The 14,004-nt window shown below is 47.7% G+C and overlaps 1 protein-coding gene across 2 annotated transcripts in view; it reads right to left on the bottom strand.

Moving 5' to 3' along the window:
• The window catches only part of LOC138503236 (uromodulin-like), a 30,880-nt gene extending 18,210 nt beyond the window's left edge, over positions 1 to 12,670 (bottom strand). Inside the window, exons 1-5 of one of the 2 annotated variants that reach the window (XM_069622822.1) lie at positions 12,442 to 12,670; positions 5,653 to 5,728; positions 4,674 to 4,769; positions 3,423 to 3,634; positions 2,148 to 2,308 (exon numbers count right to left, since the gene is read on the bottom strand). In XM_069622822.1, coding sequence (XP_069478923.1) covers positions 2,148 to 2,308; positions 3,423 to 3,634; positions 4,674 to 4,769; positions 5,653 to 5,701 — 518 coding nt within the window. In that variant the 5' untranslated portion in view covers positions 5,702 to 5,728; positions 12,442 to 12,670. Of the gene's footprint in view, positions 1 to 2,147; positions 2,309 to 3,422; positions 3,635 to 4,673; positions 4,770 to 5,652; positions 5,729 to 11,835; positions 11,954 to 12,441 lie in introns of those variants that run through there. The other variant, XM_069622823.1, reaches the window with a different exon arrangement.
• Between the last annotated feature and the right edge of the window lie 1,334 nt (positions 12,671 to 14,004).

Below are 14,004 nucleotides of genomic sequence, written 5' to 3'. Positions count from 1 at the left end.
AGCCCTCGCGCTCCTCTGCTACATCCGCCTGTTCACTTATTTTTATTATTGTAAAGGGGTCACTCGATAGGTCGATAACGTTTTGGAGGTGAATTTAAACTTTTGCTTACTTTGATTTTCCCCCAGTGTTGAGAAGGACAATTTATAGAGGACAAGCCATTGTGACACACCCAGAGGTTCCCTATGAATTATCCCAGAGGGAACCGCTCTTCTTCACTAAGTCTCGACCACTTCTACTCAAAGGTTCTGTTTTGCACTTGCCAGATGCCTTTTTGCCCATGGTCCTTGCTCTATATAAATTGTTTTTACATTACATTATATTGCCATTAAAGTTTCTTGCATGGACTCTTGAAAAAAAGGGTGGAAAGTTAGGGGCAGCAAAGATAATTAAAGTGGAAGGAAGAATGAGAATGAGACAGTAGATAGTTCAGAGGGAATGAGGTTTTGGGTAGGTAGGCTAACCTAACCCACCAACCACAACCCAGACAAGTTATTCCTGATCCCAGCCGCCCAAGCACCCCCTGCATCCCGCCTGGTGCTTGATTCCCTGTGGCCTGCAAGTCTGTTGCACCGTATTAGGTGACTTGACAGTGCTTTAATACCACAGGCCAGATGACCACAGCCACCCAAGCACCCCCTGCAGCCCTCCTGGGGCCTGATTCCCTGTCACCTGCAAGTCTGTTGCACCGTATTAGGTGACTGGACAGTGCTTTAATACCACAGGCCAGAAGGTTGCCGCCAGCATTCCCAGTCTCTCCACTTCACAAAGAAGAAAGTGGCAGAGGTTTAGATAGTCGATGAAAGGAGGAGCCACTGTACTGTAGGGGTGTGCTCACCTGCCCAAACGCACCCCATAATGGGAATGCCACAACTGGCGTTAAGTGTCAGATTGGGCATATAGGCAAACTTTTGCCCCAACACAATTACGAAAGTGGAAAACAAGTAAGAACTGAGAATCTGGACAAAATAACCAAAGCAGCCTTGAGGAAGACTTCTTGGTCGAAACAAGTGTTGCCTTTTACTTTACAAAACTCACAGCACAAATAAAACACTATTTGGACATAAAAAAAAGACTATCTTTTGTGAAAATCTCTATAAATTTGTGAATTTTGACATCATGGAACACGTGCAGTTAGATGCACAATTGCAAGCAGCTGTGACTGTGGTACAGGGCATAGCCAGATTATATTTGTAGCGCAGCAAGAAGGGATCTGTGTGCTCACACACATTACCATCGTTTCACAGTGCAGCCAGGTTGAGCTCCCTGTGCTCTCTTTCTACTTGCTCTCATTATATCACACTGTCACCCCTTATGTCACCCTCCACCCAATTCATGTCACCCTAGAACAGTCCCAGCATGTCAATACTCCCCCATGAGTGTCTTTGCAGCCCTGTTGGCTGATTGAGATATCTCCACTTCTCATAATTGTCACAGTTTTCAGTGCCATCCTACTGGTGTGGTGCTTCTGAGTGATGGATTGATAGGTTGGTGGGGGTGTCAGGTAGGATACAGCACAGACAACCACATTTACAGATGTGTCATGAGGTACTAACTGGCAGACAGCACGGTAAACCCTATTTCTGACCCTTTAGGGGCCAAGCAGATGAGGCTGAGTTGATGCCTGCATTGTCCACTACAAAATGCATTCATGAAGAATCACATTTTTTATAAGTATATCACCTTCTAAAACCCTTTACCCTTAGGCCTTCTCTTGAGGAGATGAAAGCAACCCCTAGTCCATAGCAATCACTGAGCCAAAGCATACCCCCGAGCTCAGGGATACCACTATGACCGGGGCTATCACTAAACCCAGGTCCACCACCAAGACAGGTCCTGCTGCTGAACCCAGGGTAATCGCTGAGTCAAAGGATACCACCAAGCTCAGGAATGCTACTGCGCCTGGAGCTATGACTGAGCCCAGGTCTACCACTCAGGCAGGTCCTGCTGCTGAACACAGGGTAATCACTGAGCCAATGGATACCCCTGAGCTCAGGGATACCACTGTGCCTGGAGATATCACTGAGCCCAGATCTAACACCGAGGCAGGTCCTGCAGCTGAACCCAGCGTAATTGTAGAGACAAAGGTGATCCCCATTAATGAACTCGGAGAACCACTCACTGAGTGTCTGCCCCGAGAGCTACTCACCCTAGGATTGGTGTCAGTGTCGTTAGTAGGGTGACTGACATATTGAGAGGGTAGGAGCAGGAAATGTTGTAGGTGAAGTTTTGCTTTGATACGAGTCCACTTTGAGAAACCCTCGCTGGTATGAGGAGCTGATTGCTGTAGGTCGCATGAGTGCCATTCACCTGCAAGGGAGCAAGAGAGAGCCAGAGTGAGTATGCAGTGTCCCAGACAAAGTGCACAATATCAGTCTTCAACGCTTCGTCCAATGGGTGCCACGGAGGCGGGGCTTGGATGCCTTCAGCCACGGAGGGGACAGGCAGATCCAAGAGGGGACTGGGTACAGAGGATGCTCAATGGTCGTCATGGTGAAGAGTGCTGTCCCTGGGATGGAAGCAAGATCAAGCACACAGTAAAGCAATGGTCACTTATCATGGAAGGCTGGCGAAGGGAGGAGGGGCTATCGAATGCAGGGGCTCATGTCCTGAACATATTATGTTTAGTTTAATCTTATCAATATTTAAAACTCCCAGAACGATTTAAACAACAAGCACTTTAAAAATAAATAAAGAACAATACAACAACAATGCGTACTGAAAGCACCTTATCCCTGACCTGGGATGTCTCAGAGAAGAGGTAGAAGTGCAGTTGCGCCTTCAGTGCAAGCCTGGGCATCCATGTGGGTCTGCCTAGCAATGCACCATCGCTGCACTCACACCTAAAGTACAGAATGCACCTTATCTCTGTGCTGCGATGTCTCAGAGAAGAGGTAGAAGTGCAGTGGAGCCTTCAGTGCAAGCCTGGGCATCCATGTGGGTCTGCCTAGCAATGCACCACTGCTGCACTCACACCTAAAGTACAGAACACACCTTATCTCTTCCTTGCGATGCCTCAGAGAAGAGGTAGAAGTGCAGTGGAGCCTTCAGTGCAAGCCTGGGCATCCATGTGGGTCTGCCTAGCAATGCACCACTGCTGCACTCACACCTAAAGTACATAATGCACCTTATCTCTGCGCTGCGATGTCTCAGAGAAGAGGTAGAAGTGCAGTGGAGCCTTCAATGCAAGCCTGGCCATCCATTTGGGTCTGCCCAGCAATGCACCACTGCTGCACTCACACCTAAAGTACATAATGCACCTTATCTCTGCGCTGCGATGTCTCAGAGAAGAGGTAGGGGTGCAGGGGAGCCTTCAGTGCAAGCCTGGGCATCCATGTGGGTCTGCCTAGCAATCACCACCCACCCAAGCTCCCTTGCAGAGAACCTGCTGTGTGTGGATTAGGGATCCAGTGCCAACCCTCACCGTCAGGGTGTTCCCGCAGAGGGTGGAGGTGGTATTGGTGGCGACGACGACCGTAGCATTGGCATTGACATCAATCACGTCGATCCCCTTGCAGGTGGGGTCCCTCAGGTGCAGGTTGTCCGAGTTGAACCCACTCCTCTCCAGCTGGCATTTTCCCTCAGAAATCTTCATCTGGCCTGAGAGGCACTGCACGATGGGGGTTGGAGGTTTTGCTGTATGGGGACAAGGGCAGACATTCAGAAAATCGATACAAATAATGAGAGAGCAGCCCGAGGCCGGGAAATTCAGAAAAAAGCAGAGAACGAAAGAAAGAAAAACCATCAAAGAATCTCGGATTATTGTTCACTCTCCCATCCATCATCTTGACATCAAGGCTGGACTCGGGAAATCATGTGCACTGTTTGAGCCCATGTGGATGTCGTGGTAAGAAATACCATTAACCCGGAAGTAGATACTTGGAATACTCGCTACCGAGTCTTCCACCTGCTGCTGCCACTTATTGTCTTGTGCCAAATCTGGTGTGCAGTGGGATTTCATTCTGCAGTTGTTGGCAAACCAACATAGTTGTTCGCGGTCCAATCACATTGTAGCATTAGTAGAAAGGGATGTTTACGAGCACATCCACTGTTATAATGCACAAGTACACTCCATATTCCTTCCCCTGTGTGACGACGGAGAAGATCAACGTCAAACCTTCCTTCCAGAACATACTCCTGGAATAAATATAGGCAATGGGCAAGGTCAAACAGTGCCTCCGGGTCATGCTCCAGAAGGAAATGAGGCAAGGTTCAAGGTGAGGTGATGTAGCAAAGATCCAGTTCACATTGCTTCCAGGTCGTGTTCCTGCAGGTGATGCCGGTCTAGTTCATAGTCACATTACACTTCTAGACGTTGCCCCTGGAAGTGACGGGAGTATAATACAGCGCTAAGCATTACTTCTTGGCATTATTATCAGAACTGACTGTGAACGGATGTTCTGCTTTTTGGCCCTACTGCTGGAAGTAGTAAAGATCAAAGTCAAGAATTACTCCCAGGAGTGTCCTCACGCGTGACCAAGACAAAGATCGATTTGAAGCATTGCTTCAAGAAGATAGGTTTAGAAGTGACAGAGCAAAGATCAAGGAAAAACATTGCTTCCATGTCATGCCTCCAGAAGTGACAGAGGAGAATACTCTGCAACCCAAAGGTTTCCAGAGAAGAGCCTGTGTGCCCTGAAACCGTGTGGGCATGTGGGGTGGCAGGGCGTGTTACCTTGAGAAGTGTACAGGGTCAGGTTGCAGCTGCATGTGTTCGAGGTGGCGTTCAAAACCTCATCTGCCGCACACGGTGGGGCGTGGGTAGACGCCGCTGAGAGAGAAAGAGAGGGAGAGCAAGTCAGTACAGTGATCCAGGCCCTTCACTCCCATCACCTCCCTTCACTCCCATCACCTCCTTTCACTCCCATCACCTCCCTTGATACCCATCACCTCCCTCCACTCCCATCACTTCCCTCCACTCCCATCACATCCCTTCACTCCCATCACAGCCTTTTACTCCCATCACCTCCTTTCACTCCCATCACCTCCCTTCACTCCCATTACCTCCCTTCACTCCCATCACCTTCCTTCACTCCCATCACCTCACTTTACTCCCATTACCTCCCTTCAATCCCATCACCTCCCTTCACTCCCATCACTTCCCTTCACACCCATCACTCCCCTTCACTCCCATCTCCTCCTTTCACTCCCACGACCTTCCTTCACTCCCATCACCTCCCTTCACCCCATCACCTCCCTTCACTCCCATTACCTCCCTTTCACTCCCATCATCTCCCTTCACTCCCATTGCCTCCCTTCACTCCCAACACCTCCCTTCACTCCCATCACCTCCTTTCACTCCCATCACTTCCCTTCACTCCCATCACCACCCTTCTCTCCCATCAGATCCCTTCACTCCCATCATTTCCCTTCACTCCCATTACCTCCCTTCATTCTCATCGCCTCCCTTCACTCCCATCGCCTCCCTTCACTCCCAACACCTCCCTTCACTCCAAAGCATCAATATTTGAAATAGAAAAACACAAGAGAAAGAGGATGGTCTGAGTAGCAGGATGAAGCGCGCTCCGCTCATCTACCCCAGCCACAGCAATTCTTCAACAGTACAGAGAGCGTTTATGACACCTGTACCATCTGACACGGGGGGGGTGGGCGGGAATGGAAGCAATAGCCAATCAGAGCGCTCGGCTGCTCACCTGAGCTCAATATGCAGAGAACGATAGCCAGTCCCAGCAGGGGAGTCATCTTTCAATTTTCTGTTTGATGGAGAACCTAGAAGAGACACCTTCAAGCTTAGATTCTTTGCAGCCAATGACGCCAGGAGTCAAGACTAAGACACAGTGGGGAGTCTGGGGGCTCCTTAGCATGGTAGTGTTCCAACCCCACAGCATGTAAACATTATGCATAAAAAAATTGTTGACATGTTTTCCCTGAACTGTGCTTCTTTGTAATGATGCGCTAGGCGGAGCGGTGGCACAGATCGAAATTAATATGCTCTCCCCATTTGCTGTGCCTCACACCCCACAGCACCTCCACCCGTGTGTAATTTGGATGCAGGTGAAGATGCTGTGGATTCCTCTGGAATCCGCATATTTTTTGCAACTTTCAAAAATAGTGGGGTTTCCATATGAATCCATGTAACTGGCGTCGGCCATGCATGGGCATGGCGGGTGGCATTTACACCCATTTGGTAATGGTCTGTACATTTCACTATAACGGAAATGCGGAATTTCCCAGATTTCATGATGTGCCTCTGAGAATTGTTAAAACGTATCAAAATATCAAAGAAGCGACAGTTATCAGCACAGCCAGCTCTCAACAATGGCTGCTATGATGACACAGGGAAGGTAGGAATCCATAGATTAGAAACTCCTGACTCTTGGGAGCTCCAGATATCAGCAAAGCCTGCCCCCACCTATGTCTTTTATGGTGATAATGGGTTACCTGGAGTCCCTTTTATGAGACTATTCTATACACACCTAACCTGCTGATCCTTGAGGGATGAGTGCATCCAACAACTCTAAGCACAGCTCATCTCTCCCACACCCTCTGGCGATAGTACTGCACATTCAGAGCTGGGGGGAAATCCGCCAAAGCCATGATATGGCGGACCCTTAAATGCGGCGGTAATAGCGCTACCGCCACATTTAAGGGTTACCGCCAGAGTCGTGATGTGGCCATGCACGGCGGAGTGGGAGTGTACCTGCACAGCAGGTGTTCAATATATTGCACTGCTAGTGTATTCCTGCAAAACATGTTTTAATAACACACTTGCTGTCCCTGGAATGCCATACCTCGATCTAGTTTGTTCTCTCTCCTCTCTCTCTCCTCTCTATCTCTCCTCTCTCTCTGTTCTCTCTCTCTCTCTCTCTCTCTCTCTTTCTCTCTCTCCCTCTCCCTCCTCAGCCTTTGCTGCCAGCTACACATCCAGAAATAAGAGTGGATTTCTTGTAGGGACACGGACTGTTTTTTTTGTTGCAAAGGCAAATATGTATAAAAAAAAGAAATTTATTTTATTGTGCTAATATTCCCTCTCTTTGCAGCTCTGTCTGTCTCTCTCTGCACTCTATCTCTGTCTTTCTCTCTATGCCACTGTCTCTCTATGTGGGTGAGGGCTGAGTTGTCTGGACATCTGCTAGAGCCACCCCAGGCATTGCTGTCAGCTCTGCGACCAGAGGGTAAAAGAGATCTCTCGAGGAGGAGGGCGGGCTGTGCTTTTTGCTAAAGCATCTGTTACAAATATATAATAGTTTTTAATTGTACCAACATTGTAACCTGACACTTTCTGAAACGTTTGCATGTGCATGCTTAATAAATGCTTTCAGTATATACTGTAGTCTTAATTATAAGGTTACGTGTCTTATCTCACTGAGCAAAGAACTTTATCTAACCATATACATTATGTTATGATATAAAGTTTTAGCCGGTCAAGTGGCACAGCGAGTACAGCGCTCGCTTTGACATCCGTGCAGAATCTGATGAGGCAGGTTCCAATACCGGCAGCAATCAGATACCTGAGGGTTCATAGAGCTATATAAAAGCGAAATTATTATCATTCCAATGTATACATTCTGGTACACTCTTATTGTGACCTTTCAACATACCCCGTGGGAAAGGGGAAAGGGACAAATAGCACCAATGTGGATTCCTTGCTGCTTTGCATAACCAAGAACAGAAGAATTACCACATATCATTTATATTTGATGACATGTGTCTGTGATAAAATGGACGTATGCTTGCATCCCTAAGTACATAATGCATACTCGGCTTAATGCTCATTTTATTTTTCACAACACTCACCTTGACAATAAAACATTTTCAGCATTGAAGCATATACAGCTATTTCAGCAGCATCCAAATGTTCATTTGAGCATACATAGCTATCACATCACAATCCATTGGGAGCAAGTGCCATCCAGAGACAATATTTCCTTTCATGTACTAGATTTTAGGGTGTTGGCTGTGCACAGGCTCAGTTCCCAATGCACCGAAATCCTGAGATAATTATATATGTAGAGGACAAGGGGTGCGCATGCTCAAGCTGTCATACCCCCACTGCACTCTGTGATTTAGACCCCTGTCCAGTATAGATTTGGACTGGCACTCCCTTTACAGGTCCCCTGTACAGCAGTTTCATTAGCTGCATTTACAAGGATTCACGTGGGCACTGGACTCTAGACATCTTAGTGGCCATTTATAAGTAGATGCCAGGGTTCTAGTGCTGTGTGGCATTGCTTGTAGGTGTAGTCACGCGGGCTGACGGGCAATCTACTGTACTTGAAATACGGACTCAGAATCGCAAGAAAAAAATACACCCAAAAGCTATTTCTCGGAAATCAAGTGGGAGTGATTTAGGAAGTACCGCGATTTGTATAAGGCGCAAACACACCTGTTGTTTCATTCCTCTAAGCCTTCAGAAAAAATAGGTTCTGCCTCATACAACGTAACACAAATCAGAAGCGCGCTACTTTATAAGTGTTAGAGTAGTGTGCTGTGTAGAAAAAGAAGTGTAGCATATCACACATAAGATGACATGGAGGATAACATGATGCCAATGGATGGCCAAGCCTTGGTGCTTCCCATTGACACATTGAACGCAAAGAAACTGGGTCATCCTGGCATGAACAGGTGTGTGTGCTGAGGCCAGGAAGCAAGACGGGACAAACCAACTCCTTATATGGGCATGTCCAGCTCCATCACCAGGCCCTCTGAGCATCTCTTCATACAGTGCATGGAGGACCATGTTCTGGGCCCTGGGGCTATCTGGGTGTAAAGTGGGATGACCTGTAGGCAGCACCCCTACATACCACTATACGGCTGGACCCCCAACCTAAAAAATAAACAGTCAGGTGACAGTACACATCTGCAACCAAGGGAGTACTTGGGGTACCTCCTTCCCACTGAAGGCAAGAGTATCTGGGTGCTGATTAGAATTGCTACACTGTGTGTGGTGCATGGCTTGATTCAGCGCCAGTGAACTCAGGAGGGTCATTTCCAAGACACTGCAGGGCCATTGCAGGTTACTCCCAATGTTGAAGTTTTAGTCTTACAGTTTACTGGTACATGAATAATGACAGTTCATGCAGATATGCAACATCTGACATAGTCATATGCAATATCAGAGCAACTATTAAATTAGAAACAGCTTCACCAGAGACGACGGAGCTCAACAGGTAAGGGATAAGATGACTCAGTAGATCCTGCAACATATCTGACAGCATATCCGACCAGATCAGATTAAATATCCACTAAATGTATACACCATCCTAAATGATACCCCATCACATAATACAATGGGGCAAACCATGACCCTACCAGATGGTACCCCACCATCAGATAATGAATACATAATGGAAAATGCACCCCATCAGAAAATCAGTAGCACATAGAACAGAACAGAATGGAACAAAACATCCTCACATTCCATCAACGACACAGCTGAACATGTGATGAATAGAAAATACATCAGATTAGATAACATACCCTATTGTATACAGCGAACTAAACTATTCCTGCTTTCAGATAATGCATTGAAACACCTAATGATCAGAAAATGCAACTTATCAGATGTCACCATCCACAGCCCCGTCCCCCATACATCCCATCTGATAAGTCATTCCATCGTATAATATTCAGAATACTGATGGGATCAGAACACTAAGTACATTCCAATTCATCAACCATCTCTGTGATAACTCGGCTATCACTGATCAAGCCCTGGCTAGGCTGACCTCTTTCCTCTCTGATCAACCCTCCCAGGTCCAACTTGGGTTCTTCCTATCCTCTATCTCTACCTGTGGTATTCCCCAGGGGTCTAACCTCTCTCCCTGGCTGCTCAACCAATACCTGACTCTTCTTGCCCACCGCATTGCTGCTCTCTGCCCCAACTTTCAGTGCTATGCGGAGGACACTCGGCTAACTTTCAGGGTCACCTTCCGCCACCTCTTCTCCTTCTCTCATCTGTGACTGTCTATCTGCTATCCAGGAGTGGTGTGCCGCCAATGATCGCTGCCTTAATGCCAGTAAGACGGAGATTCTCCTCATCAGCTCACCTGCTCCCTCCTTTCTTGCCTGTCGCTCTCTGGCTGGCCTCTCATGGCCCTCTTCCTGTCCCACAGGACTGCGAAACATGTCCTTGGCCTCAAGCCCTGGGATTGTATCTCTCCAGCTCTGAAATCTCTCCATTGGCTCCCAGTAGAAGCAAGGATTACATTCAAAACCCTCTGGATTGACCACAAGACTTTCTGGGGCCTGGTTCCAAAATACCTTCAGCTATGCCTCCGCTAATACCTCCCCTCTCGAGATCTTCGCTCCTCTACCTCTAACTCCCTCCATGTCAATCGTTTTTCAAAGAAACGAGCTGGGGGTAGATCTCTATCTTCGGCTGGGGCCTCCCTCTGGAACAGCCTCCCTCCCACTCTAAAACGTGAGGAGAACCATCTCCGGTTCCGGAAGCACCTCAAGATCTTCCTCTTTGCTTCTGCCTTTCCACTCTTCCCTTTCCGTGCGCTTTTTCCCTTTTCCCTTTCCCATGCACTTCCACGTTCTCAATGTCACTGGGCCTAGTAAGATCATTGTTGTGTTGTTTCTCCACTGTTTCCCTCCCTTGCCTAGTCGCACTCTGAAACACATGTGTACGAGCGCGATACAAATAAAATATCATATCATATCATATCATACCTGTGAGGCTAAAACCTCAGGGTCATCTTCGACTCCACACTCTCCTTCTCTCCTCACATCTCTGACGTCTCTAAGAAGTCACACTGCCAGCTGCACCTCCTCAGAGGTATTCTTCATTTCCTCTCCTTCCCCCAGAAGTTCACTGTCTCCAGAGCTTTGGTTCCCTCTAGGCTGGACTACTGCAACAGCCTCTTTCTAAATCTACCTGCTTCTACTCTCCACCCTCTGCAACTCATCCAGAACAGGGCTGCTAGACTTGTCCTTGGCCTCAAGCCCAGGGATCGTATCTCTCCAGGACTGAAATCTCTGTACTGGCTCCCAGTAGCTGTGAGGATTAAGTTCAACACCCTCTGCATTGTCTACAAGGCCTTCCAGGGCATGCGGCCTCAATACAATCAACTCTCTCTTCCTAAATATCTTCCTTCTCGAGCTCTTTGCTCATCCGCCTCCAACTCCCTCAGGGTCAGTCGCTTCTCCAAGCAACGAGTTGGTGGTAGATTTCTATCTTCGGCTGGGGCCTCCCTCTGGAACAGCCTCCCTGAACCTTGAGGAGAACCATCTCTGATTCCGGGAGCACCTCCAGACCTTCCTCTTTGCTTCTGCTTTTTCTCCTCCTCTCCCCTGCTGTGCTCCTGACTGAAACTGTGCTGGTCACCTGGCTACCCTTGGATCTATGCCCAGGGCCCCCATCCCGCCAGTTGAACACCTGCACTGCCTCCTGGGCAACACCTGAAATTGGGGGCTGTTTTTTTTTTATCCCTACAGTCCCCTACCAGCTCTTGACACTTGATTTCAGAACTTACCCCTGCACTTGCCACATGACGACCACACTTTTAACTATTGTTTTAATTTATTTTATGTATTTTACTGTTGATCCTATGTGTTGCACTGCCCCTTCCCTCTTGTCCCCCACACGTTTCCCTTTCCTCCATCCCCTGCATTTGCGAGATCTCAATGTCACCTGCCTAGTAAGATCATTTTCTTTGTCTTCCCTCTGTTGCCCCTCCCTTGCCTCGTCACGCCTTGAAAGACGTGTGTATAGGTGTGTTATAAATGCCATATCATATCATATAATCATATCACACCTGCCATAATGTGATGGATCAGACCATGTGATACATACATTGGTACTTTATTTAGGTGCCATCTTTTGCACCTTATATCACACACAGTCAACAGCAGATCAATAATAATAATACCTCATATCAGATATTCAATCACGTCTGGCAATACACTCCATCGGGTGATACATCCCATCAGATGATATGCTCCATCCGATAATAGCACCGATCCGGTATTACACCCCAAAACATGATACATAGATAATACATCTCATTAGATAACATATCTTATCAGATAGCACTTTTCATCAGATACATTGGCTTTTAGCACACATGCCATGCTAAATCAATCAATACATCACATAGTGCAGTCCATCTGGATGAAACACACTATCAGATAGTATAAACCATCTGATGATGCATCATGTTCAATAATACCCCCTCAGATTTTGCACCCCATCAGATAGTACATGGCATCCCACAATACCTTGTCAGGTAATACATCCCATCATAGAATATTTCCCCTCTGGTGATACACACCTCAGATACTCGAATAGACAATGCAATATGTTCAGTAAAACAGCCATCAAATAATACAGCTCATTAGTTCGTGAATCACACTGCATCATATCAGCTAATGCTTTAAGTAAAATAGCACACCTCATTGGATTATACAATAGATCCGACTGCACAGCAAAGCCCCCGCCTGCCTCTCGGTCAGGAGTGAGCGAGGCCGCCACTCACCTGAGAATGGATTGGAGCCGTCTCTGTATGGGCCTCTCTTGGGATTTCTGCAGGAGTCTCTCTTCAGTTCTTTCCAGGAGAATCCTCTTCTGAATTGTACTCCCCAGTCACTCCCGTGCCTTTTTATACGCCCCTGAGAAGGGGGAGGGTAGGTCCTGACCCATGAGCATTGCGCAGGTGAGGGGTGTGTGCGAAGCACTACACCATGAAGTCACAGACACTGGAATGTGACATTTACCTTCAATTCCAGTGCTTATCCCCGAAGGTGACAGTAGACGACAGCAGGATGGGCCGGTTGGTGGGTGCGTAACAAGCCCCCAGGCCACAGTGCGCAGTGGCGCCCTGTTTCCGAGGTGGGGCCTGAAGGTCCGGGTTATTTTCTTATTGTCATGAGACCTAAAGAACTGTTCAAATGCATGGACTGACAGGCTGCCTTCACAGCTCTATCAGTGCACCTCAATACAGACCAGCCGCTCTTGACCACACGCAGCTCTGCCAATGTACCTCTATTCTGACCAAATGCTCCTGTTATTTCAGAATGGCGACCACGTGCAGCTCTACCCCTATCATTCAATCCTGACCTTCAGCCCCCCCCTTGATTTCAGAACTCTGATCACGTGGACACAGCCCTGCGAGGCACATCAATCCTGACCTCCTGTCCCCCTGATCACGGAACTCTGATCTCATGTACACAGCCCTGCGAGGCACCTCAATCCTGACCTCCTGCCCCCCTGATCACGGAACTCTGATCTCATGTACACAGCCCTGTGAGGCACCTCAATCCTGACCTCCTGCCCCCCTGATCACAGAACTCTGATGACGTGTACACAGCTCTGTGATGCACTTCAATCCTGACCTCCTGCCCCCCCCTGATTTCAGAACTCTGATGACGTGTACACAGCTCTGTGATGCACCTCAATCCCGACCTCCTGTCCTTTCAGTTCAGGAATGACGTCACATCCTCTGAGGCCGCGTTTGATGCTCGCGAGCCCTGTCTTTTAGCTGCTGCTAGTTTGAATTCTTGGGATATAGGAGCAGGGCTATTTTACTTGCTTTTCACTGAAGCCTGGAAGGGCCATAATGCAAAGTAACTTAAGCTTCGTAGTAGGACGACCTGGAGAACTTTACATCTCTGCAAACTCTGTTTCTGCTTTGAGAGGAGGAGTATGCTCGTCCTATTTGCGTAGAGATGCATAATAGCCCAGCAGGTAAGGGGTTAAAGTCACAGAGGATCCTGTGTGATAGCCCAGGCTTGAACGTCTCATTTGATAGCGCAATGCTGCTTGTTGCCGTGCATGTTTTCCCCACTATACATGTCTTCATGTGTACAACATGCAGTCATCATGGAGATCAAAGAGGCAGAGCTGAACACATTATTCATTAGTTTGGGCTTCTAGGTGGCACTTAAGCACCACCTTTAAGTCGAAACTATTGCATTTGAGCAGAGACGTTTTTATGGGAGGGCAAAAGGGGCACTTGCCCAGAGCCCCCACCTTGGTATGTACTAGAACAGCAACCCTTTTGTAGACTGCTAATGTTGGCCTTCTTTATCATTCTGATTAG

The sequence above is a fragment of the Ambystoma mexicanum genome, chromosome 11, assembly GCF_040938575.1.
Source record: "Ambystoma mexicanum isolate Mex_15411 chromosome 11, UKY_AmexF1_1, whole genome shotgun sequence".
In the NCBI taxonomy this organism is placed as follows: Eukaryota; Metazoa; Chordata; class Amphibia; order Caudata; family Ambystomatidae; genus Ambystoma; species Ambystoma mexicanum.
The sequence above is the reverse complement of the archived record's forward strand: the minus strand, read 5'-3'. Positions and strand labels throughout refer to the sequence as shown.